General features: G+C 32.8%; 1 protein-coding gene across 9 annotated transcripts in view; it reads right to left on the bottom strand.

Moving 5' to 3' along the window:
* The window catches only part of LOC148597672 (uncharacterized), a 134,185-nt gene that overhangs the window by 35,376 nt on the left and 71,287 nt on the right, over positions 1-27,522 (bottom strand). For 7 of the 9 annotated variants that reach the window (XM_088560920.1, XM_088560915.1, XM_088560916.1 and 4 more), the window contains 10 exons: positions 21,610-21,779; positions 17,283-17,380; positions 14,161-14,250; positions 12,458-12,545; positions 11,463-11,540; positions 9,909-10,019; positions 7,053-7,182; positions 5,729-5,835; positions 2,962-3,756; positions 985-1,556 (listed from right to left, as the gene is read on the bottom strand). In XM_088560920.1, coding sequence (XP_088417046.1) covers positions 985-1,556; positions 2,962-3,756; positions 5,729-5,835; positions 7,053-7,182; positions 9,909-10,019; positions 11,463-11,540; positions 12,458-12,545; positions 14,161-14,250; positions 17,283-17,380; positions 21,610-21,779 — 2,239 coding nt within the window. Of the gene's footprint in view, positions 1-984; positions 1,557-2,961; positions 3,757-5,728; positions 5,836-7,052; positions 7,183-9,908; positions 10,020-11,462; positions 11,541-12,457; positions 12,546-14,160; positions 14,251-17,282; positions 17,381-21,609; positions 21,780-25,102; positions 25,531-27,522 lie in introns of those variants that run through there. The other 2 variants (XM_088560921.1, XM_088560924.1) reach the window with 2 other exon arrangements.

Below are 27,522 nucleotides of genomic sequence, written 5' to 3'. Positions count from 1 at the left end.
ATATCACTGTTCAACATTTCTGATCTGGTATTTAATTGTTATAGACCTTCTCATTGTATTGTTCTCTTATCAATAAATAATAATATATATTGTGTTTGTCTTGTTTATTGACCTTCTTTACGTTGTGTGTATTTATAAGTAAAACCACGTGTTTCTCATCTATAAATAGTCAAGTAATTTCCTGACTTTTCTACGAAAGAAAATCCCATATTTCATATTTCAACCAGGATTCAGTGTAATATTCATCAATGTTTGCAGTTTGTGGGCTTTTGAAATGGTCTGTGTGTTTTTATTCCCCTGTTCATTGTACACTGATAGTTGTGTATATGCATCATTGACCTCAATATATTCCTATGAAAAGTGGATAGTATGGGGCACCTTAGGGTAGTTGAATTTCATTAGACATTGTACTGAATGAATGACTTTTAATTTTCGTATGATATTTATGCCTAGTAACCCAAGCTCACTCAAAACTGTTCAGCTCATTAAAGAAAATTAAATTTACATTGATAATCATTTGTAGTCGGAAGAATTTAAATAGGGACAAAAAATACCCCAAGCCGAACCTCAAGCCGCATCATAAGGTGATGTTCGGCATGTCGCCAGAAGTCATTGTTCACCTAGGTGCTTGTTTATTTTAATTTAATTAGAAATCATTTGTATTGTCTTTTATGTCCATTATTTTTTTAATCCATTATTAACACCTCCTGATTGATGATAATCTAGTTTTTACAACAATAAATATGATTGACATATTTATGACCCGAAGGCTTAAAATAGAATTTGGGAAAACCTGTCTTTACCTGGACGAGGCAAAATTCTCTATGCAATAAACCGAAATGCACCTCCAAGGCCTATGCAAATAAGCGATTTTTTCCCTAATAGAATAATAGAAAATGGTTTTGTGCAGGAGAAAAATATGCTAATAACCGAAATATGCAATAAAGCGATATGCGATTAAGTGGAGTCGACTGTATTACTAACCTTGAGTAACACAGGAGGTTTCTTTGCCTCTGCCTCATTCATCAGTTCTGGTTTATCTTCCTTCTCAGTGTCCTCCTCGCTATTTTCCTCCTGACTCAGTAACTGTTTTAATATCACATTCTTCTGACTTTTTCGAGTCTCATCTCTATTTCCCGAGTCATTGTCATCATGTGATGTTGTACTCTGAGGTTTTTCAGTAGGACTCAGTGATCCTGGTCCAGGCTGAGGAGATTGATGACTATCTAAGGGAGATAACACATTTCTACTGTCAGAATGATCAGAATCGACCCTTGGGGATGTAGAACTTTGACTCAACAATTCTGTCAGTTTCCCAGCTCCACGTACTTGTCGTTTATTAGTGCTTGGCTGGGGTGATGGAGTCGGAAATAAGAACTCAGTGCTACCACGTGGTGATGGAGTGGGATTAGCACTGTTTCTTCCCATCATGCCACTCTGTTGTCCTGGTGACATCATTGAGAGGCTCAGAGGAGTCATACTGCCGGGAGAAGGGAAATCATGCTGTTGGTGCATCGACTGTGGTATTCTATTCCAGCCAGACTGATTCATACCAACTTTAAAATAAAATTGTACACATTACATGTACATTAACAATTTGAGGGGGGGCAGATACACATACATTTTATTTCAAATTAGGGTCAATGTTAAGAATTCCATTTTGTGTGAGCTTAGTATTTTTGTTTTAAACAACTGAGGTCCATTTCACAAAATATTGTAAGTGTAATAATAGTTTTAAGGAGGTAGACCTAGGGTAAGGGACAGAACTTACAAATCACTGGAATGTTTGTATTCACCTTTCTACATCAATCTCATGTAAGCATCAAAGTAACATGGACTGATTTCATGCTGATTCAAAGGAAAGCTGGAAAGGCTTAGATGAAACTGAATATGATACAAACATAACACTGATTTCAAGAGTGATGTCCTTTACCCTAGATCTACCTCCTTAAGCTATGACATAATACTATTTTCACAGTGACAACATTATTTGCAACCGATTTTACACTTAAGAATGTTTAAAGCCCTAATAACTCAGTTTGGAAGATCTTATTTACAACTTTATATTATAGAAAGACCTCAATATTTTTGATTAAAGTGGTAAATTTCCTGATTTTCTTTGTCACACATTAAAGTTTCAGTTTTTCAACATTTCCCTTCAAATAGTAAACATATATGCACCACAGCTTTAATAATTAGAGTCCAAGGAGTGGGTCTATCAGTACACAAAAAGGACTAATTTTTTTTTTTTAATGAAATTTCTAGGATCAAGATGTTTTAGAATACAGATGTCCTTTTTTTTTTTAAAACCTAAGGTCCTATGTTATCAAGCAACCTCCTATCAAAGTAAGTATGTAAGTAATAATTCCTCTAATTAAGCAGAACAACAGATTTGAAACCAAACTCTAGATTTTCTCTAAAGTATAACTCAAAACCTGCAGCCCAAATAAAATAATAATTGGCCTGCTCCTCCTTATGCAAAAATCTGAATCTGTAACCCTAAACAAAATGGCGATATTACTGCCAAAATCTTGGGTGGGTGTGTCTAAATAATAAAACCAATCCTACAAGATTCTTATTTAGATAGTGAGGGGGCATCAATGACACTTACAAGTAATGAGTAATTGTTTAATCTTCTTGTAGCTATGAATTTGTACAAATAAAACCCTTTATTAAGTGACTTACAGTGGTGGATCCAGGGTGGTGGGGTGGGGTGGTACCCCCCTAAGAAAATTACAATTTTTTAAAATTGTTGTAAAATTGTTCAGAATTCAAGATACCCTCAGAATGCAGGATTTGAAGTTTAATATTTCAAAATTTTCTTGGGAGGGAGGCATGCTCCCAAACCCCACTAGCAAATTTGGATCACTGGTGATCTTGTAAAGAAATTTTTTTGCACACCTCAAGCTTATATCCAGAGATTATTTTGTCATGGCCTAATTCCTGATTATATAGTTTTACCTGGACTTGACAGTGGTGGAGTACGTTGAGGTGGATAAACCATTCCCGGTGACATCCGGTTTGACATCATACTACTACCCGGACTTCGCTGTGACGGGTATCCCATCATGCCTCTCTGGCTCGGAACCTGAAATGGAGCACTACGTGGAGAAGGGCTAGGAGAAAACTTGGGACTTTTTTGTCCCCCATTACTGTTTGAATCAAATGAACTAGTCCGTGGAAATTTCAACATGTCTGGTCGTATGCTTTTGCTCATAGCAAGCATGGCACGGTTGAGTAACTGCTGCTGCTGCTGTTGCTGTTGAGTTGATTTCATCTGATTCATATCACTCCACGAATTGACATTACTCCCTGACGAATTAGAATTGCTGATATTAGAGCTACCAATCACAGCCTCAAAGTCTGATGGTAATAAATCCCAATTAGAATTGAGCACATCCTGATAATCGTTACTACTCATACCCATATTCTGATTGATGGGGTTCTGTGAGTAGGAATTGTTTAATGTCTCAATGGCAGCCATTTGTGGAGAAATCCCAGACAAATTCTGGTTACTTCTTGGACCAGGAACTTGAGATTGTCCTATGATAGATTTCATAAGACTCGTTGATGCTGAGCCTTTCAGTTCATTTTCTGAATCACATTCACGTATAATGGAATGAGTAGATAACACAAAGTCCTGATCGTTGCTATCAACACCATGGAAAATTTTACTTTTTGTTTGTACAAACACATATCTATTGTCCTGGAATTTAAACCTATAAACACTACTGGTATTGGATCCTGTCTTTAGTACTGAAAACAGAAAATCACAAGTGTTAGCTGTCAAAAATTCTAAAGCGGGTGACCTCTCTCTAAAAATTTTTCTCAAAGTTGAGAATTTGAGGAGGTTTTGTTATAGCAACATCTTATGAGAAACACTGAAGTAATAATTTTAAACTGAAAATTCAAATAAGTCAAACAAAATTTTCAGGAATGTGGCGAATCCCATTAAGGGCCACTCTACCTGATACTGCCTAAGGTAGTGATTCAAGGTGTAGAAAAACCCACTACACAAACAAAGCCAGTTGTTTCAATAAGTGAAAATAGGACAATTACTGACTGATACCTCTTTATTAAAATCTTAATGTTGATAACCCCCTTTTTTCTCGTTCGCACAAATAAAGGACAGGATGAAAAGGGGGAGACAAAAAAATTATAATTACATAGCCAACAATACACTGTAAGATATAAGAACTTACCCAAGAGTCTACTATTACTAAGAAAGCATAGTTTTATACAAATTAACACCTCCTATCACTATGGTTTAACTGTCAACATGTTTACCACTGTAACCACATGTATGATCAATTATTCGGTGATAATAACGAACATCTCACCTTTCTTTTACAACAAACGTGATGACTATTCATTCAAAATTGTCAACTTTCCTTTCATCTAAGGCAATATCCCTTCAGCACCTGCGTATGGAGTGTTCATATCACAACTCATACATTATGCCAGAGCTTGCTGAGACTACACAGACTTTTTGTATTATGCTAGAATTCTAACAAATAGGCTTCTGGAGCAGGGCTATGTTGCTACAAGATTGAAGTCATCACTACAAAAGTTTTATGGCTGTCATCACGAACTCTCTGGATAGTTACGGTGTATCCATCTGCGCCATGAAAACTGATTTGTTTAACGTGTCATAGTTTTCCTTTCCTCTTTTGTCTATCCTGGACTAGACTTTTTATGAACAACTTGGCTGGTGTTTCTATAAAAGCAGAGGATGCTTATCCTACCGGTGCACCTGGTCCATGCTCCCAGTTTTTAGTGGAGTCCGAGTTGCTCATTTGCTTTTGTTACTTTGTTTGTATGATTTTAGTTACTTTAAGTTCTTTGTTGTGTATGTCTGTTTTCCATGTCTGGTCTTTGTCCTTGGATTACATTCTTTTGATCACCGCTATAACCTTGGTTCCCTTGATTACTTTTTTAAATTCTTCATAGATGTAAGGGAGGTAAACGGGACCAATTATAATGCTGATAAACAGTTGAGCAAAATCATACCCCACAATTAATCACCCCATCTGACTTTTTTTCTTATGTTAAAGGCCTTATAATTCTAAAACAAAAAATAATGGGAAACAATGTAAATCAAAGAACAGCATTCATCATATCACCAAACCTGTCTTCTCAACCAATTCAACAAGAACCAAACCTGTCTTCTCAACCACTTCAACACCATCATATCACCAAACCTGTCTTCTCAACCACTTCAACAAGAAGAAGTCTTAAAAGACTGTGATTAGAATATATCCATATACATTCCATGCCAGATATCCTGTATATAAAGACCACCTTTCTTGTATGACCTTGATTTCGCCCTTTAAAGATCATTTCTGACAGGATTGAGAGAGAGAGAGAGAGAGAGAGAGAGAGAAGCAGGGCAATGACACAGAATAGTGGTATACAATTCTACAACCTTTTTTTTTTGTAGTCGTATGCTAACCTTTAGTAACTTATCAATACAGTATCACATAAATCAAGAGTAATCTCTACTTGTTTTAGGGACATGTTACTCACATTACTCCAAAAATTCTGAACAAGTTAAAACCAAACAGAAGTTGGAAGTCCTATTTCAAAATAGGTCCAAGAAAACAAAAAGCCATTTTGAACATTCACTTTGACTATTCACTTTTAAAAACTGGGCACTCTAATACACTATATCCACATTTTCCTCTTGATTTCTGTCTTCAAGAGAATGAGCTCTGTAATTTAACCTTACCTTCCTGGAAATGTTTAGACAAATTCTGTACATCATTAACGTGACAAAATTCCTGAATATTTTGTCCACTGAAATCTGGACAGCTGTAGGTACCTGGAGCTATTCCACTGTAATTCCAAAAAAAAATGATCAAAGCTGGAATTTATTACCATAGTTACAATACAATAAGAAATTGAGGAAAAAACAACAGTAAAATAATAGAGATGAGGGGAAGAGACAATTAAAATAATAGCAATACTATGATGGAAGAGAGGGACTGGAATTTTAGGAAACAGTAGAATTTTTTGGTGAATTTATAATAAACTAGATTTAGACACAGAGTGGCAAAGTTGTTTATTATTTACCTGTCATTCAAAACTTGAATTTATATGATTTTTTAAGATGTAAAAGCAAACTTCCATTGCTGTCAAGTTAAATAGGAATTTTTCTCAAATCTCTCTTTCAGCTTGCATTAAATTTTAATTTCGAAAAAAAAACTCAAGGATTTGAGAATTTTAAAAACTGAAATGGACCCTGAAATTGGAATAGCTTCCTAACAACCAGTCAACATCTACAAGTCAAGGTTCATCATTACCTATAGACAAATATGGCCTCAATTTCACTTTTGGACTACAGACAAAACTGTGTATCTAGAAAATTGTTGATTGCATAGCATCCCCATATATATGAAACAGTTATATCCAGTTTATGTAAAATTGTATCAAAAACTGCCCTGGCTATTGCAGGGTTTACTTTCTCAATTCTGCAGAGAAAGTGCAAATATAAACTAACATCTGCAAAATTAGCAAAATTAAAACAGCAAAAGTCAGGCCAGTTTTTGATATAATTTTACACAAAATGAATACATCTGTCTCATATCTAGTGAACGCTATGCTTTAAAATTCTTCTGGATACATAGCTTTGTTTGTAGTCAGAGGGAAACTAATGGCAAAATATTTGTAATTAAGGTAATGATGAACCTTAACACAAATTAAATGCAGTGCAATTTGATCCTGTGACAATGTGTCGCTCCATAGGTTATCTCCCTTTTCATATTGAGTTTTTAATTCAGAATTTTTCATCTGAGGATAATTACATGTGTACCTGCTGTCAAACCATTTATATCTAAATTAATCTTCAAGACTTTATACAAGAAATAAGAAAGGAGATAATTCATGCCTGTAAAAAAAAACCCAACAAATTCACATTTTATTTCTAATTGAGAAACAGATAGAGACCACATCATCAGTCTTAGTTGTCCATGTTTATTAATTTGTTGCACTCTTGAGATAATTTTTTTTTACTCAAAAACGGAGAAGTAAAACCATCGTTATGTTATGTTTACCTTGTATCAAAGGCGAGTATTTTTCCATTTATATCTTGTTTTGTAGTGAACTGTTCAATACCAAGCATTGTATTAGTTTTCTCTGTGATAGTAAGTCGTCTAGCTATACACACTAGACACGATTGGCCAACTGAAAAATAACAATATACACAATTATTCATAAATATTAGTTTTCTCTGTGAAAGTAACTTATCTAGCTTACTAGACATGATTGGTTAACTGAAAAAAAAACATAGAAAGTATTCATCAATATTAGTTTTCTCTGTTTAAAGTATAACATCTAGCTGCACTAACTAGACATATTTGACCAAACTGAAAATAACAGCTGCAACAAATATTCATGAAACACACTGTCAACTGAGAGATTTTTGTGCGGAGTAATTTCTGCTCATGAGTAACCCTCACATAAAAGAGAAATTAAGGGAACCAAGGTTATAGCGGTAATCCAGGGACAAAGACCAGACATGGAAAACAGACATACACAACAAAGAACATAAAGTAACTAAAATCATACATACAAAGTAACAAAAGTAAATGAGCAACCAGGACTCCACTAAAAACTAAAAATTATCCCTTCTAAGTTATTCATTTAACATGTTAAGACATATTACCGCGAAAATTACACTATAGCTAAATGTTTGATCAAACAAATTTAGAAAATAACACTCCAGGAAATTTTTCACACATACTATTTTGTTTTCTATTGCTATAAATGAACACTTTGTATACTTCCGTCTTTGTCAGTAAACTTCTAGCTTATCTCCCTTAGATTTGAACATTATTACTTTTGGTGAAAAATCTCTCAAAGAAGTTACTTAATTAGTATGCAAGAAGGAAAAATTATGAATATATTATGTTTTTTTTTGGTGTTTAAAGAAAAGTCGTTAACCTTCAAACAAAACTTTATCAAGTGTTGAAGTGCAGTAACACATAATATTTTCATAGGTTTTTTTTCAAAGGAAGATATATATGTAAATCCATTTAGAGAATTTGTAACTAGTATGTTTAAAAGCAGATGCAGTGAAACTTCTCCAAACCGGCCATCACTGGGACAAGAAAAAATTGCCGGTTTACAGGGGTGGCTGGTTTTGTGAAAAATAGCAATGCATTCTAAGAGCTGTTTCCATAAATGTGTTCTATAACCCTACACCTTGTCAGTTTGTTGGTCGAGACATGTTTTATGCCTATTCAAAACTTTTAGCCTTTTATTACATTTCAAAACTTGCATCAAATTGTAAATGATTTGATTTTACAAATGGTACTGTCGACAAAATAATGTTCATGGTTTTGAAAGAATGTGTATTCAAGATCAAAGGGCTATTGATGGTAATTAATTATTTGTATTGTTTTTGTAAATTACCTATCAACAAAGTATAATAATTTCACTCCTATGTTGTTTTGGCTTGGGTACAGATCACATTAAATGACAGTTAAAAGATGGTAAAGATCGTACTACTAAATGACCCCGGTTGCCTGACGTGCGTACACACCAATTAACAGCCAACCAGTGTCAAAATGTAATGTCACGATTGAATTTGTTGTTTAAACTACTGTCCCCTTCAATTATCATCTGTCCACTGATGAAATGCTTACCGGTCAGTGAATGAATTATTAATTACGTAATCATTTACAGTTTTGTTGACACATTTATTACAGGTGAACAATAACCAGATGGCCAGAATTGAGAGGTTGTTTTTATTTGAAATATGTAACTAAAACTATGATAAAGCTGGCCAATGTGTGGTTTTAGGGGGTGGCCGGTCTATTGAAGACAAAATACACAGGTTTTAAGGTATATCGGCCGGGACTTTTGAAAACGGCCAGTTTGAAGGGAAGACCGGTTTTCTGAGGGTTCGGTTTGGAGAAGTTTCAATGTATAAGCTTTTCTTCAGCATTTTCAGAGAATGTCTCACTGGCAGATTAGGAAGGCAGATATAAGCTTACCTTCAGAATCTTCAGAGAATGTTTTACTGACAGTTTAGGAAGATATAAGCTTACCTTCAGCATCTTCAGAGAATGTTTCACTGGCAGTTTAGGAAGGCAGATATAAGCTTTCTTTGGGGATTTTCAGAGAATGTTTCATTGGCAGTTTAGAAAGATATAAGCTTACCTTCAGCATCTTCAGAGACTGTTTCACTGGTAGTTTAGGAAAGGAGATATAAGTTTACCTTTAGCATCTTCAGAGAATGTTTCACTGGCAGATTAGGAAGGCAGATATAAGCTTACCTTCAGCATCTTCAGAGAATGTTTCAATGGCAGTTTAGGAAGGCAGATATAAGCTTTCTTTGGGGATTTTCAGAGAATGTTTCACTGGCAGTTTAGAAAGATATAAGCTTACCTTCAGCATCTTCAGAGACTGTTTCACTGGCAGTTTAGGAAAGGAGATATAAGCTTACCTTTAGCATCTTCAGAGAATGTTTCACTGGCAGATTAGGAAGGCAGATATAAGCTTACCTTCAGCATCTTCAGAGAATGTTTCAATGGCAGTTTAGGAAGGCAGATATAAGCTTTCTTTGGGGATTTTCAGAGAATGTTTCACTGGCAGATTAGGAAGGCAGATATAAGCTTACCATCAGAATTTTCTGAGAATGTTTCACTGGCAGATTAGGAAGGGAGATATAAGCTTACCTTCGGCATTTTCAGAGAATTTTTCACCGGTATGTTGAAGGGCAGATATACGCTTACTTTCGGGATTTTCAGAGAACTTTTCACCAGTATGTTGAAGGGCAGATATAAGCTTACCTTCGGCATTTTCTGAGAATTTTTCACCAGTATGTTGAAGGGCAGATATAAGCTTACCTTCGGCATTTTCTGAGAATTTTTCACCAGTATGTTGAAGGGCAGATATAAGCTTACCTTCGGCATTTTCAGAGAATTTTTCACCGGTATGTTGAAGGGCAGATATTTGCATGTTTTCATACTGAGAAACACAAGTTTGTTTAACTTCAACATCATCACTTTCTTCACCTAAATGTAGAAACAAAAAATGACATAATTCAATTTGTTAGACGCCGGTAAAATCATTCATTGTCCCAGAAAAAAAAATCATAAAATTATTAGCACTGCCCAAAACAAAAACTTACAAAAATTTCTAGTTTGCCCAATAGAACACTTATAAAATTATTCAGGTTGCCCATAACACTCCTAAAAACATTAGGTTGCCAAAAATGAAACTTATTAAGCTGCCCAAAACTTTCTCTAGGTGCTCAATAGAAACATGCAGTATTGAACTTGTAAAAATGGACTTGTGGTTGCTTTTCTATAGAGAAGATGAAGTTGCACTGGTTTTAGGTATACCTTACATGTACAAGATATCAACCAAAATCAATTACAACGTCCAAAATTATGGCTCATAGCCCATAGTGCATTCTAACTAAAATTGATTACTGATAGCACAGTGCTCAGAAATCACAGTGCTACAAAGTAAAGTGCTTTAATGGCAGGCTTTTTTCTAATTTTCCCTGGAACCAGCCAAAAACAGCTATGAACAGGTCAAAATGTTACATACAGTTGTGAAGGAAAAACTCAGTTTGAACAGGCCAAAAGTGTGCTAGAACCATGCAATTTGGCCACCAGTCGCTTCTTCAGGAAAACACTGCTTATCTATATAAAGCCACTCACTGGGAGCTGAGATAATTGAAAAAAAATTTAGATAGATGGACAAGGTTATTCCAATATACCACTTATTTGTTGAGTGGGGGTATAATATCCCTATATTTCTAATCCTTTGTATGATTGTTTTAATAAATAAGTTGGCATACTGTTACATCAAAGTCGGGGTAGGTTTTTTTTTATACAGTTGTAGAGTCAAAGCAACAGACATGATTTTACAAAACAATTTATGATGTTTCATCGCTATAGTAAAGTTTGCTGATCTCATAAGTGATGTCATATTCATTAATTTGCATATTATTAAGTGTCAAATTGGTTGGCAAATAAATAACTAAATAAACAATTGACAATTTCATGAATAGAATCCTTATTTTTAAAACTTTATAACTTTATTTTATATCCAATTTTGCTTCTGTAAAATGTTTCATTTTGATAAAACAATTCATATTTTGTATGGGAATTTATAACTCTTTTACCTGAAAAACATTTTTCAAATGATATTAATAAGTAAACCTCTATTTTCATATAGAATTATTTTTTAAATTTTATGCTCATAAAGTCTAATTACTGAATATTTATTTAAAAATTCCAAAGATAAAAGAGTTTTATTGGCAGTGTAGGGAACCAAAAGAATTTTTCAATCATGATGATTTAAAATTGATGCCCCATGCCACACAATGGATTTTTTGCAAACCAAAGCCAAATTACAGGTAAGTGATGACATCATGAAGAACTCTTATATAACTTCAGGCATTATCCATGTCCAAAGAAATTAAACTTCTCCTTTCTTACACTTACATGGTGGTTTAACAAGCATACGACAGTTAAAAGTTCTTCCTTTAGCAACCGATTCGTTTGGCCAAGAAATTACACTCCCTGTAAAACAAAAACAAAAAGTAAACTACAATGCCATTGCAATTCAGTGTGATTTGTACTTAACTAGATAACTACTTTAAAAATACTGTAAATATGAAATGTATAGTAACGTTTTTTTTTTTTTATTATTATTGCAAAAAGTTGGAGTGTATGCATTATATGTGGTGCACATCACAAAATGTTGTGAAAGTTTGATATTAATCCATAGTTGATGTCACGAGAGTATTTAGCAGCATCACTACTTATGATCTATTTTATGCTTACAACTTTTTTTGAAATTAACCCCTACATTAGAACATTTTGTGCTTATTTTCTGAGCATGCTCAGTTTGTACTTCCACAAGGTAGGTGCAACAGAAACATATGGCCTTAAGTGTACTTATTATGTAAGATTTAATGTTTAAACAATTTTAAATCAATTTTTAAAAGTAAGATATAACAGCATATAGTGTGATAAGAAGAAATGCTTTATTTAGCTCTAGACAAATTAAATCACATATCACCAGTAATTTTCTCAGATGCCGAATTTAACAATTTTCTCTGTGAATAGAGGTATTATATTTTTGCTTCTTCAGATGCAAAATAATGTGATTCCCCAAACCTAGCGAATATAGCGAAAATTTCCCACCATATGGCATGTTACCCTCTGCCAATACCGAGGGACATTTTTTAGTCAGTTAAGGGTGACAAGCCTAAACTTAGGAAATTCATACACACATGCAAGTCAAAAATCTAAACAGGAAATTTGATTGATCAAATGTTTCTGCACTTTAAAAATCAGCCAATTGACATTAATCTTAAAACACTGTCAATTGACATTAACTACAATCAATCTATCAATCAATCTATTGACCAACACATTAACCAAAGAATCAATCAATCAATCAATCAATGACTGTTGTTTTCATCAATACTCACCAAAGGACATAGGTAGAAGGCTTCCACTGAATTGAGCATGGTCCCCAACATGTATAATATTGTATATGCTCTTGCCAACAAGATCATCCTACAACATTAAATTAAAACTTTCTATAACTAGTTCCAGTGTAAGTGGGCCTTCCAGCTTTAAAATATTGATGCAATTACATAACAGAGGAGTAGAGCTAACTAGTACCAAATATGGCCTCAAATTTAGATCGCCTTTTGAATTGATATATGTAAAGTACTAAAATATTCATAACATCAACAGTGATAAAGTAACCTTGTTACTATTCTAATAGAACATTAATTTTTTATAGCAGTGATGAAAACCTACTCAATACACTTAGAAAATCAATTAATGAATTCTCACATATTGGATGCTAAGTTTTACAAGCATACTCATTATAGTAAAAATAAGACAAAAAATTGCTGTATTGTGAACTTATTTAAGTGGTGTACTAATTCTTGTTATTTCCTTGATGGACAGAAAAGCAGGAATAGAACTGTGAAAATGATTTATTTATAAAGCTTAACAATTTTTGAAACAGCGGAAATCGAAACAGTTCCGAATATGTTCACGTGATCAGTGAGAATTAGCAACCTGTCAAATTCAATATATGGTAAACAACAAGCAATAGCGTCTATTTTAGACAATAAGCAACTTACCTGAGGTATTTCAACAATCATTTACCTGAGGTATTTCAACTATCATTTACCTGGGGTATTTCTAACTGAACTACCATTTACCTGGGGGTATTTCTAACAACTATCATTTACCTGAGGAATTTCAACTATCATTTACCTGGGGTATTTCTAACTGAACTACCATTTACCTGGGGGTATTTCTAACACCTATCATTTACCTGAGGTATTTCGACTATCATTTACCTTGAGGTATTTCAACTATCATTTACCTTGAGGTATTTCAACTATCATTTAGCTGAGGTATTTCAACTATCATTTACCTTGAGGTATTTTTAACTTAACTATCATTTACCTTGAGGTATTTTTAACTTAACCATCATTTACCTGGGGGTATTTTTAACTTAACTATCATTTACCTTGAGGTATTTTTAACTTAACTATCAGTTACCTTGAGGTATTTTTAACTTAACCATCATTTACCTGGGGGTATTTTTAACTTAACCATCATTTACCTGGGGGTATTTTTAACTGAACTACCTTTTACCTGGGGGTATTTTTATCTTGATTACCATTTACCTGAGGGGACTTTTTCCTTGACTATCATTTACCCGAGGGTATTTTTCAATTGACTATCATTTTTCTGGTGGTATTTTTACCTGGTGGTATTTTTAACTTTACTTTTATTTACCTACCGGTATTTCGAACTTGACAATAATATACCTGGGGGTATTTTTAAATTGACTATCATTTGCCTGGAGGTATTATTAACTTGACTACCATTTACATGGTGGTATTTTAAACTTCACTATCATAAACCTGGAGGTATTTTAAACTCTACTATTGTTTACCTGGTGGTATTTTAAACTCTACTATCATTTACCTGGCGGTATTATCTATGATTCACCTTGGGGTGTTTTTAACTTGACAATACCATTTTTTACTCAATCTATATTCTAATTATCTAAATCATTGTTTATCTGGGTGTCTTTTCGTCTAGAATATACAATATTCTTTACCTGAGTGTACTTTTAACTTAATAATACAATATTGTTTACCTGAGTGTATTTAAGGTAATGACAGACATTTTCAGACACAAATTCTACTTTTCCTTGACTATTCACAACAAACAAGAATCCATCCAAAGCCTGTAAATATAACAAGAAATACGGTTAATTCTCCAAATAAAATTAAATTGATTTCTTGGTACACAATTGTTGCTGGAGTTTTCTTGGCATCAAAATAATTAAAAATGATACCATTATAAAATGGAAAATATGTTTTAGGTCATATAAAAAACACACACACATTATGGTATTTAATGACAAAATAACATTAATTTCTGAATTAAAGGTACTCTTTTTTTAACACCAAGTTATCTTCTAGCTAATATGAAGGTGACTGAATGAAGGAAAATCAACACAAAATGAATATTTACAGACAGATTACAGGACAAAAAATTATACCAAAGACTTAAACCACACAATGATAAATAATATTAAATCAATTTTATAATTTACTTTTCATTACAATTTTAATACGTTCCATAGAGTGAGACCTGTCAAAACAGTCCTTTTATATCAATATTTTAAGTAGCATTCCAGCTAAGAACATGCAAATTTTGTAATATGTGATACACCTAAAAAAAGGCTACACATTTTTATTTTTGTTATTAAATAGCAGTCTTTGTAAGAATCATGCAAATTCTGTAAAATGTGATACACCTTAAAAAAGTCTACATATTTTCATTTTTGGTATTAAGTTGCTTCATAGGTCTATATGATGAAATGTATAATTATTCATTCCAATCTGTTTACTCTTAGGAGATAATCCACATCAACAGTCCTATAGTTTCTATCATATTTTAGTGTCATTTACAGAGTTATCTCCCTTAATTTATAATTCTATATGATTTTTATCTCCTATGAACAAAGGTTACACCAAAAGCCAAAGTGTTACTTTCTGTTTACTACAACATTTTAAACAAAATATCAAAATTAAAATATGTAGGCTTTCCAAACATGAATCACATTTTGCATGATTCTTATGTGGACTGCTACTTAATACTTTTTGAACCTGAATAAACTAAACATCTGCTATAATTAAACAAATTGCTGTCCCAAAGGGGTTTACACAGCAAGATGTGCCACACATGATAATCATAGGATTTTCATATGAATCGAGCATGATATGATTATCATATTTTTCAGTTTACATACAATTACTGCATGATAAAATGTTATCAAGCCAAAACCATTATAGGCTAAAAACCACTAATTCCACTTTCCATAGGCTTCTATGCTAATTTCACAATATTCAATGGCTTCTCTGGACTTTACCTTAACTTTAACCTGCAGAGGACTATATATCAGCATGATTCTACATATGTCAGCTCACAATCCTCAGAATGGCATGTGGGGTTAGCAGACTTGCAGTGCAGTACTGGTCACCGGAAGTGAAGGGTCTATAAATAGCATGGGAAATCCCAGTGTTTTCACAAGATAGGGGTATATTTAAAAATCATTATGGAGATTAGGCCTCACATCACAAGAAGCAAAATGCACCTATAAAATGTACAGAAATGTTTTTCCTTTCAGAAACTGTTTAAATTTTTTAAATAAGATGAGAACTTTTTTCACAGCACTATGAGGAACAGGGGTAATTTCTGCGTAGGACTATTTTTGCGTAGGTTCCAAATGCTCATTGGTTGAATTGGTGGTCTGTAACCTAGAGAGTCACTTTTTGTCTTAGAAAAAATAAATAACTATACAGGTATCTTCCTACACACATACTGAATGCATTTGCAAAGTTTCAGTGAAATGTGACTAGCACTTTTTTAAATATTTGATTTTTAAATATAGGGTAACCAAGTTGTGCGAGCAAAAAAGTGACAATATTCTAACATACTTAAATGCATTAAATATTTGCAAAGAACTTTTTCTGACTTTTCAAATAAAAAATATCAATCACAATTTGTTTTTTAACAATATCAATGAAGACATAGTTTTAAAAGTAATCATTTTCTGAGAAATTGGTCTATTTTTAAAAATTTATTTCTGACATGCCTCCCCCTTTTTCTTGATCACATATCAAAAATCCTAAATCTTTAAATTTTCACAAAAGGTGATATATTTGGCTTTAAATTTGTAAATACAGTGTTTTCACATTAAAACATGACCAGTAAAGGGCACCTAAAGCAAAAAAAGTACTCAATAATGGATTTTCCATGTTGCCATAGGGGAATGCTGATATGGCCTTAACCGCAGTAATGAAAGTTTTTCCTCATTTCTAACCTAATTTTTGCTCAAATCTACACAGAACTTGATTTCAAGTGCTTATTACCACCATATTTAGGTAAATATAGCCCTCAAAGTTTAATATTTGATATTTTTACTAAATTTTCTACACTTTTTACAAGATAGGACATAAAAATCAGCCAAAAAGACCAATTTTCCATAATTTGGACCTATAACTTAAAAAAATGCATATTTTGAAGGATTTTTGTAGTGTATTCCTCTCATGGCAAAGTTAACAAGATCTTCAAGTAGTTTAAAGCTATTTAAAGAAACTTTTCATTTTGCCATGGCTTCAGCTTAAGGCTAAAAACCACTAATTCCACTTTCCATAGGCTTCTATGCTAATTTCACAATATTCAATGGCTTCTCTGGACTTTACCTTAACTTTAACCTGCAGAGGACTATATATCAGCATGATTCTACATATGTCAGCTCACAATCCTCAGAATGGCATGTGGGGTTAGCAGACTTGCAGTGCAGTACTGGTCACCGGAAGTGAAGGGTCTATAAATAGCATGGGAAATCCCAGTGTTTTCACAAGATAGGGGTATATTTAAAAATCATTATGGAGATTAGGCTTCACATCACAAGAAGCAAAATGCACCTATAAAATGTACAGAAATGTTTTTCCTTTCAGAAACTGTTTAAATTTTTTAAATAAGATGAGAACTTTTTTCACAGCACTATGAGGAACAGGGGTAATTTCTGCGTAGGACTATTTTTGCGTACGTTCCAAATGCTCATTGGTTGAATTGGTGGTCTGTAACCTATATGAGAACCATATGAAAATTTACAACTAATGTATGTTAATGATCATATGATTATCATATATGGCACATTTGTAGTTCAATGTTTCATTGTACATGTATCAGTGAATAGTATACCTCTAAGAGAAGTGGACCAAGTACATCATTAGCTAGTGTAACTGATGGTTTACTGGATGAAACTTGACTCTGTTGAACGGCTTCCGAGCTTCCTGTCTCTACAAGATACAAATCTAATTGTAATACAAAACAAAAGAACAAGTAAGGTTGATGGTCATGTGATCACAAGTCAAGAGTTATGACTTACAGTTCCTGAATCAATCCACACTTTTTTTGTGGTTACATAAAAATTCTTCAAAACATTTTTTGGGCCCATGGATCATAAAATTTACCACAAAGCCCTAAATTTATGAACCTATGTAAAATTTTATCACATATCAGATGGTTTTAAGTTAATTCAAAAGAATATGTAGGAAAAAAATTCAGTAAACAAACAAAATTGTGGAGAAAATTTAAAAAGTTGCCATTCATTGCATCAACTGTCCCTGATTTAATACTGAGAAATTTTCCCAAGTTCTGATTTTATTCCTTATACTGAGAATCACATCCGAGGCTAAGGACAGACAATCAGTCAAACTGGAATAGGTATCAGACAGGCCCGCAGAAATAGGTCAGGGAAGGGAAATCAAAGTGAAAGTAGCCTTTAAATTGATTTAAAAAAATATGCAATTCAAAACTAAAGAAAAAATAAAAAGAATTATTTACAGTATCTAGATTGGGTATTCTGAAATATTTTTTTTCTAAAAATGGACAACAGTTTACCTATGCTATCTTGCCAGTTTCAGCTACTGTCCCAAAAGTAAAATGTATAAGTGCGATGCTCAATTGTAAGTAGAGCTTTACTCATATTATTTTCAAGGATTTGAAAATTACAAAAAAAAAATAAAAGCTTGCCAAATTTTAGATCAGAAATTTCTCCATTATCTCCCATAGACTGTATATCTATAAACCTGAAAAATTAAGACTGTGAAAATGAATTACCCTTCTCAACAGCTAACAGCAAAATTTGGCAAAAACTACAAAACTGTTTTTATTTTTTTGGATTATTTGCTGGATTTTGGTTTAATATCCCATATTTCATCCATTTCAGGATAACAAAAATTTACCAATGGAACAGACCCTGCTTTTTATTAGTCTGACATGATGTTTTTTTTTGTTTTTTTGGACAAATTTTTATTGTGCTAGCTCACAGAAGCAAAACAGCTCAAAGATAGGCATGTCACCCCACTGTGACATTATTCAAAATCCAAGCCAAACAGTCATCAAATAGTGCGTGTGTATGACAGAGAAGTTCTTAAGTCTTCCGTGTGACTTGGCTTGGAACCCATGGAATCCTCCTGCACTCAAATCAGTTTCTAATCTTTGAACTAATGTATTGCAATATAATCGCCATATAAACAACTCCCGCAAATCCAGTTAAGCGTACAGCATGTGGCAGGCAAATTTCATGATTGGCAAGTCAGAGTCAAGTAGAACTTGCCTGCTTGGTCACATAATTCTAGAAGTTCACTGTTCACAAGTAAACTTTACTCAGGGCAAGTTCAATTCAAGCAAAATTTGTCTGCTTCACCAGTCTGATGTTTCCCTGTATCAGAGCACTGACAGGGGAAAATCTCTGATAAGGTAATTGCCCTTTCATTTTTGCTTGAAAATGACAGGCTTAGCTTAGTAACAAAAACATTTTAAAAAAAATTGTTTAACAATTTCACATAAAAAAATCTTAACCTTTTACCTCAGATTTTACCCATTACAAGCTTTGCAAACAAATCCATGATCGTACACTTAACAACTGTTAACGCATATGAAAACCTGAATGCCATCCATTCTAATAAATGTTATATCAATGTTCATGTCATTGTACATCTTCTGGCAATAAGTTGAAGTTCATATTTCATATTTTCAATTTGTAACAATTTCACATTTATTGCACAGTGAGTGAAAAAACTGTATTACTCCTACAGGCAATACTATGTTTACATAAATAGAACTACTGGAAAACATTTTTGTTCTCTCTTCATTTGATAGATTTCAACTAAATAGTGGACCAAGGTCCAGGACTCTCCATTTCTGACCTTTGACCCTAAAAATTGGACCTCCAACCCAATGCATTCACACTTCATTAAGGTCCTTTGGTTTTCCCTAAGGACTTAAAAAATCCACTCTTGAAAGTAAATTTGTATTCATGAGTTAGCATGCTAATACGTGCATAAAATCTCTCTGTATCAAATTATAACTGAAGATCTGGGTCTTGTCATTGGAAATTAAGAATTGAAAATTTAACTGATGATTGAAAGAGTAGTCAAAGGAACTAAGATTCCAGTGGAAATCAAAAGAATGTAATCAAAGGACAAAGACCAGACATGGAAAACAGACATACACAACAAAGAACATAAAATAACCAAAATAATACATACAAAACAACTAAAACTGGAAAGGCCCACAAAGCATACCTTTGGAAGGCTCAAAGAAATAATACATCTGAAAGGCTTACCAAAGCATATATTTGGCATACATATGAAAGTACGTGCAGTAGATTATGGATTTAGTATCAACCCATTCTAACTTCAGATTTTGAAAACATTCTACTCTCCTATGTTAGTAAAATATAGCAAGAAAATTCCAATAATTAATTCAATCCTATTAATTTGAAATTAGAATCACAATTCTTTAACTTCCGCAAACAGCTCCAATTCCTGCAATCCATGCATTTGTAATGAGCAGACACTGGGTTCAGGATTTCCCGCACATAGAATCATAATACAAAGCCACAGGGGACTATTGAGTCCAGTGCTATAATCTTGCATTACACTAAGATCAGAGTTATTTCCCTTTATTTGTCATTATTCTATAGGATACTGTCAGCTACAATGACATTAGTATAGCCACCATATTTCCTTTATTTCACTGTGATAATGAGATAGCTATGGTTTAATTTCAAACTGAATGGATTTTAATGAAAATGTTATACAATGTTTTAAGTTTTCCATCTTTCTTTATTTCCAATTGGTATATTTACTATTGAACAGATTTAGATTTAAACAAGTTACTAATTTCAACAGGTATTTGCAGACTGTCAAATTCTGCAGAAAAATCACTAAAACCCCAACTATCTACCTAAATACCAACTTTTTTTTTACCTGTGCTTCGATTTTCATCCTATCAATGTCAAGTTTTGTTTTTCAAGGACACATGTACAGCTTTAGGTTTCAGTGTACCAATATACTGGTAAGTAATATGCCTTTACTTAATTCTTGTAAGTTCATAGATCATGTGACTAAAAGTGGCATGCATCGCAATTAACACTTGGGTAAGAGATTGAAACTTGAAATGCATTTAAAAATAAACACTGACGCAATAATCCTACACTTGGTCTATGTAATAAAAGGATAATTAATTGGAAAGCGTGAATAACCAAAATGTGTTCACATGAGCAGAAGAATGCCTAGATGTAACGAGTGTGCGGAACTTGTTCCGTGCACCAAGTTCCGTGCAAGAGTGATCATATTTTTGTTATTCACAATGACCAAATGATTTTCCTATCTATTAAATAGATTTCCTCCATCATTTGTTGCTATTTTCAACATTGATTGCAAATTTCAAATATATTTTCATGTTGTAAAGTTTTGGCCAGAAAAAGCTAGAGAGAGTGAAATATAGAAAATTTTGACACTGGAAGCATATGGTCACTATTATTTATTGTTTTGTATTTAGGTTATACATTGGTTTATTTCTGACATTTCACCATACAAATTCTATTTATGAATACCATTGTAACTGACTATGTTACCACTTCACAGAGCCAAACCTCCAGAAAAAGAAATCTGGAAATAGTAAGGTATAAACTGTAAATTCACAGATTTTAAAGTTCTTTGTCTATGCAACTTTTACTAGTAAATTTTTGAGAAACTAATTCTATTGCTATAGTTCAAAAAATTTTTCTGTTTGCAAGATGATACACTTTTACTCCCTCTCTTTAGTCTGTTTGATTTGGCCGAGACCATCCTGGAGTATTACACTATTTTACTCCCGCTCTTCAGTCTGTTTGATTTGGCTGAGACTGTCCTGGAGTATAACACTATTTTACTCCCTCTCTTTAGTCTGTTTGATTTGGCCGAGACCATCCTGGAGTATTACACTATTTTACTCCCTCTCTTTAATCGGTTTGATTTGGTTGAGACTCACCTGGAGTATTACACTATTTTACTCCCTCTCTTTAATCGGTTTGATTTGGTTGAGACTCACCTGGAGTATTACACTATTTTACTCCCTCTCTTTAATCTGTTTGATTAGATTGAGACTGTCCTAGAGTAGTGCACTCTTCTACTCACATTTTTTATCTGTTACATTTGGTTGAGACTTCTATGAGGTATTGCACTCTTTTACTTACCCTCTTTAATCTGTTTGATTTGGTTGAGACTCTCCTGAAGTATTGCACACTTTTCCGGCTTCACTGAGAAGGAGCTCATGTCCGTTATACTTGCTGAGATTAACTCGGCAAGTTCCTCAAAATATGTATTCTCTTTGTCTCGTCTTCGCCTTTCATTGAGGCATTTGTTTCTAAAAAAGAAAAACAAAAGTCAGTTAGTATTTTGAAATTCAAATCAGTTACAGATAATACCAACTATTCTGGAAGCTGTTTGCCTTAAAAAACTTGTTTTGTTCTGCCCATTGTTCTAGTTTTGTAAACCCTATTCATAAAGGGAAGTACAGTTAATCCTGCCTTAAATGACCTTTTAAGGGAGAGCAAACTCATGGTCTCATTAGACAGGCTATCTTTATGTAAAGGTTTATTTTAAACAGGGATATTTTAATCATAGTCTTCTAAAACACGTAATAGGTAAATACAGGTGGTCAGTAATACAGGTTTGACTGTAAATGTTCTAAAACATGTAATAGGTAAATACAGGTGGTCAGTAACACAGGTTTGACTGTAAATGTCATATAGTGGACATCAACTGTTAAGTAGAAAATCCTGTATTTTAGAGGTGACTGCCATGACCCAGTGAGCAGAGACCAGCTGTACAATGACATAATCAAACACTATGAGACAAGTAATTCAGACAAATAAACATAAAGTGTGAGATCTCAATGAGTGATCCAGAATAAAAGTATGAGTGTGAGATCTCACAAAAATGGCAGATCTTAATGAGCTATTCAGACAAACCAACATAAGAAAGGCAATACAATATGTGACATGGCTTCATCAAGTATAAAACTGAAAAACTGTATTTAACTTGTTTTTGTACAGGTCTAATACAGTCTACTGAATAGTTTCGTAAGGTTCTGTCCAAATCATTAATGCAAAAAGATGTACAATTGGGAACATACAATTTTCAACAGACAGACAGGCAGAGTGAAAAAGTCTTCCAGGAAGATACAATAAGGAACAGAAAAAAAACCAGAAATATACATAGATCTAAGTACAAAGACAGAATAAGATTCTAGACACAGAACATACAGTAACTATAAGCACATATAGAAAAGGTCTCCCTAAAATCATGAAACCTTTACATCAGCCTTATCTAATGTTTACAAAGACAAAAATAAATTTCTTACATGTTATAAAGTTGTGGTTTTTAATGACAGTCCCTGGAGTCCAAGGACATGGTTTAAGTGTATTTTTACATCTTAAACAAGGTAATAATATGTGTATTTCCTTGTTTTATTATACACATTATTATTTTTATCTATAAAACATAGTTTAAAAACTTTAAGCTAAATTTCACCTACAGTCAAACCTGAATTAAAAGATCTCCCAAGGGAAAGCAATATCATGGTCACATAAGACAGGTGGTCTTTATATACAGGTTAATTCTAAATAGGAAGGACTACACAAGGATATTTTAATCATAGTCTTTTAGTACAGGGTACTGTTGAATTAAGGTAGTTATCTGTACATTGAGTTTTACTTGAAGGCATCTAAATTCAATGGACATTTTGTCCCTCCAATACCTTATGCAACACAAAGAAGAAATAGTGACAAGATCACTAAAATGCCCAACTTGATTCCAACAGGCTGTAAGTGTGGAAGTTTTGACAAGTTTGATGATGAGGTAACTATGGCCAAACCTGTCATTCAACAGTAACTTTACCATAATTTAAACATCCCTATGTACTGCACCATAATTTAAACATCCCTATGTACTGCATTCTATGTAAAGTTAACCTGTATATAAAGAACACCTGTTAAATGTGACCACAATTTGTCCCTTCCTTAAAAAAGTCACTTAAAAAAGGGTTTCACTGTATTTCTGTATTCATGGAATAGGACCAAATCAAAATTAACATAGAGCTCTATTTAACCACATGGTATTACAGCCACACTTTCCTAAACTCCATTGGCAGTATAAAGAGAAGACATTAGTATCCTTAAATGAAACATTTTGCTGAAACTTTGCACACAGTACACATGAGCAATTATTTCATATACTGACTGTTATCTTAGTTGTAGCCAATAAAATGACCCCAGTTGAATGAACTACAATCAAATACAACTTCTACTTTCAATTTTAGATTTTTAATTGTACATATCTTGGAACATACACAGAATTTTAATGATGAACACAGGTTAAGCATGACACAGAAAATTAATTGTTCAGTGCCTAAGTATCTTAAGTATGGTTCTTTCCAAAAAACAGGCAGGGAAGTGATTCATCGTATCTCAAGATAATCAATAAAACTGTTGGTCTTAAAATAACTCTTCATATGTTTTATTCCTCAGATCTGTTGTATATTTTGAAGTATTTTGTGTATGGTTAGAGTTCAAAAATTCCAGTAGGAAATTTTCCCATACTTTTCTGTAGTAAAATGTAACAAATTTTAAGTGCTATTATTTCCAGTGGGCAGTTTTCATTAGCAAATTTATTTTGAATACAAGTTCTATGAGGGGAACTCAAGAAGGATTTCTAATCAAAAAATATTTGGGATTAGAAATGTTTGAACCAGTAATCATAAGCTTTTGCCTGGTTTTAAGGAAGAGCTGTATTTAACATATAAAGGTTATTAAAACTAGAGGGAAGAACACTTTGTATGTCAGAAAGGCAAAATTAGAGCATATTAGCTCACATGCTACTACATGTGATAAATTACTTCAGGAACTCTAAACAGAAAAAAAATGAAAACTATCTTCCACCACAGGAAAAGTTACTGCTGTAGTAACAGTAAAAAATTGTCATATAACTCTGTAATAAATCCTTACACAACCAGAAACCTGTCATTTCCCCACAATTTAAAACCTGTCAAAACCAGTCAAGTAAAAAATCTGTTAAACCTGAAGACTGAAATAAGAAAACTGTCATCTGTCAAATGCAAAAATAATTGAAAATTTCAGTATGTTGTACATTTTATACAAAAAGTAACTATTTAACACAAAGTATGTGTTCACCAGAAATACTCAAAACCAAAAAAAAAATAATCATAACCAGATAACTCAGATAACTCATATCCAAGAACTGGTTAAACCAGCTGTGTTATGAATACAATAAAAAATAATTTCTATACTGTGATGTGAATAAAATTTAAAATGGTTTCTAAGCATGTCAAAACTGTAGAAACAAATTATTTGCCCAAATCAAACAAAACCTTAATACGTAATAGATTGGGTTTTAAGTTTTACAGTATTACACTGTTCAATTTATAAACAAAATAATACTTAATGACATCCTAGGAATGATCAGATCTACGAAACTTTTTAAACTAAATTACTATTTCTTTTATGCATTTTTCTTAGTCTGAATGTTTACAATACCAAAACATAAAATCTTGACACACATTTGGTGACCAGATGTTTCAAGAAAAAAAGGAAGGAGGGGGAGGGGGCATCTTTAGAATTAGAAGTACCACATGTTTCACCATGGGATGAGAATTAAACATTAACCTACCTTTTACTACAACTATCAATCGAAGTGTTTATATATCCACAGGACAAAAAAATAAAATAAAATCCTCTAACTCAATAATCCAAACAATTTCACAACATTACTGCCAGCAAACATTGGAATAAATATCTTTATACTATTTCAGTTGAATATTTTATCCTGCCCAACGAAAACATTTACTGTAAATTCTCTTTATCCCACAATACTATGAAACTACCACATTTTTACGCCATCATTCAAAACACTCCAATACTAAATACTAACGTAATTCTCACATTACCAATGAGAGTACATCATACACAAACAAAACCTCACTTAGTTGTCGATTTGTCAGAATACACTTTACCACTAGTATAATCTCATTTTGTTTACGCCACAGTTGTTAAACAAGATAAACCTATTTCAAGGCCACCATTTAAATAACTACACAACACAGATATTTAAAACCAAATTACCTATGTGTGTTTTGTCTACAATTAGCATACATAGTGTGTATTCAAGGACACACAACAATTCTATCTAATATTTACCTAGAGTGAAAATCAATGGAAGATGGATTTTTCATGGTCTGGGTAAAATGAAGAAAAATTGTTTTCATAGCGAGAAATGTCATTTCAACTTGTTGTCATAAACATACTAACAAAACAACATAGCAATTAATTGTACCTTACCTTTTCATAAGTATGCATCAACCCCCCTTTTTTATGATCAGTTCAAATCACACCTAGAAATCAATGACTAAATGAAATTTTCATGGTCTACACAACATGAAAAGAATGTTGATTTTTGCAGTATTATGTAAAATATCTTCAAATGTACAGTTAAAAGTATAACTTAATCTTTAAGGGCACTTAAATTAATATCCAGTTGATATAAATACTTCACATTTACAAGAAAAAAATATTTTGATTTTTTTTATAATTAAATAAAACAAACACATTTTGTTTACAATGAAACCTGCTTTAAGACAGACATTAGACAGGTGGTCTTTATACACAGGTTAATTTATCATAGAAAAATTAGTTTAATCCACCATTACTATTGTAATGCTTTGTACTAAGTTAGGACCATTGTGGAGGTTTCCAACTTTCTGATTTTTATCCTGATATTGCCATTTGTTATATGGACTTTCCCTTTGATCATGCCTAGATTTTAACAGTTTGATTATTTTGTTATAACCCTTCATAGATAGGAGAACATAGGAATATTTTTTATCATTTAGGACAGGTTATTGCTGAATGTAAATTCAAAGGCAGGATAGATTGTGTATTTCAATAAACATTTAATACAAGGTCATCTTTGATCAATTTTTTCAGCTGACATCAGTACAAGTCCCAGATTTTCTGTGAGGTCAGTTCCAGTATTGATCTAGTCAGTGAATTTCAATTTTCACTATATATCATCAACTAAACTTTTCAAACATAAAGAGGGGGTCCCCTGGATTTGTTTATGCTAAACTAGCTATAATTATGATATTTTCATTGTCCTATGGTAATGAAGAAAAATAGTTTTCAAATGTTTAATTGACATTCAAACAAGTTTTGACAAACTAACACAGCACAACTGACATTTTAATTAACAGTTTATTAAATATTTTTAAAATGACTAATATCACTCCCCCCTTTTTTAACTCATTCATTAATAAACATGCCTTGGGTTTTAAAACAAATGTTTTAATTTCAGTCTATTACATGACTTACTGAGGGGTGCGACAGACACACAGGCATAAGGATCACCATATACCCAAAACTAGTTAATCAGGGAAATTAAAAAGGACACTATTAACTGGAGAAACTAATTATTTAATTGACAAGTTTCAATTAATCAGGGAAATTAAAAAGGACACTATTAACTGGAGAAACTAATTATTTAATTGACAAGTTTCAATGCAGACAAAGCCTACTATTTACAATACATTAGTACTGCACAACTGATACAAGGGATTTACATATTACAGGAGGACTTACAGGAGATTACAGGATTATGTTGAGGGTATAAAAGTGACACTCAACATAAAATACATGAATAAGAATATCAAATTTTTCATCAAACGGAGCCGATTACTAAAACTTGAGCCTTGTATAACTTAATTTATGAAGAACACCACCACTTAAGCCAATGGATTTAAACTTGACAACTTAAAAAGATGTCATTTATGAACCTAATTCCTGTACAGAAGTCTTATTTAATTCTCTAATTTAAATAACTTACCAGTCTGTCTGCCTAGCAATAACCTGCTTACAGCAAATTGAAGACAGATAGATACAGACAGACAGACAGACCAAAAAAAAACATATTATTCTGAAATATGTTAGAAGGATAAATAATAAATTTTAAAATATCAAAAAATATTTATGTCCTTTTTTTCATTGGCCTTCACTTTTTTTCTAGTTTGAGCATCCTGTTTCAGTGTTATGTCACCA

Source organism: Perna viridis, chromosome 14 (genome assembly GCF_037379345.1).
Source record: "Perna viridis isolate PV_CMFRI_1.1 ecotype Kerala chromosome 14, ASM3737934v1, whole genome shotgun sequence".
Lineage (NCBI taxonomy): Eukaryota > Metazoa > Mollusca > Bivalvia > Mytilida > Mytilidae > Perna > Perna viridis.
The sequence above is the reverse complement of the archived record's forward strand: the minus strand, read 5'-3'. Positions and strand labels throughout refer to the sequence as shown.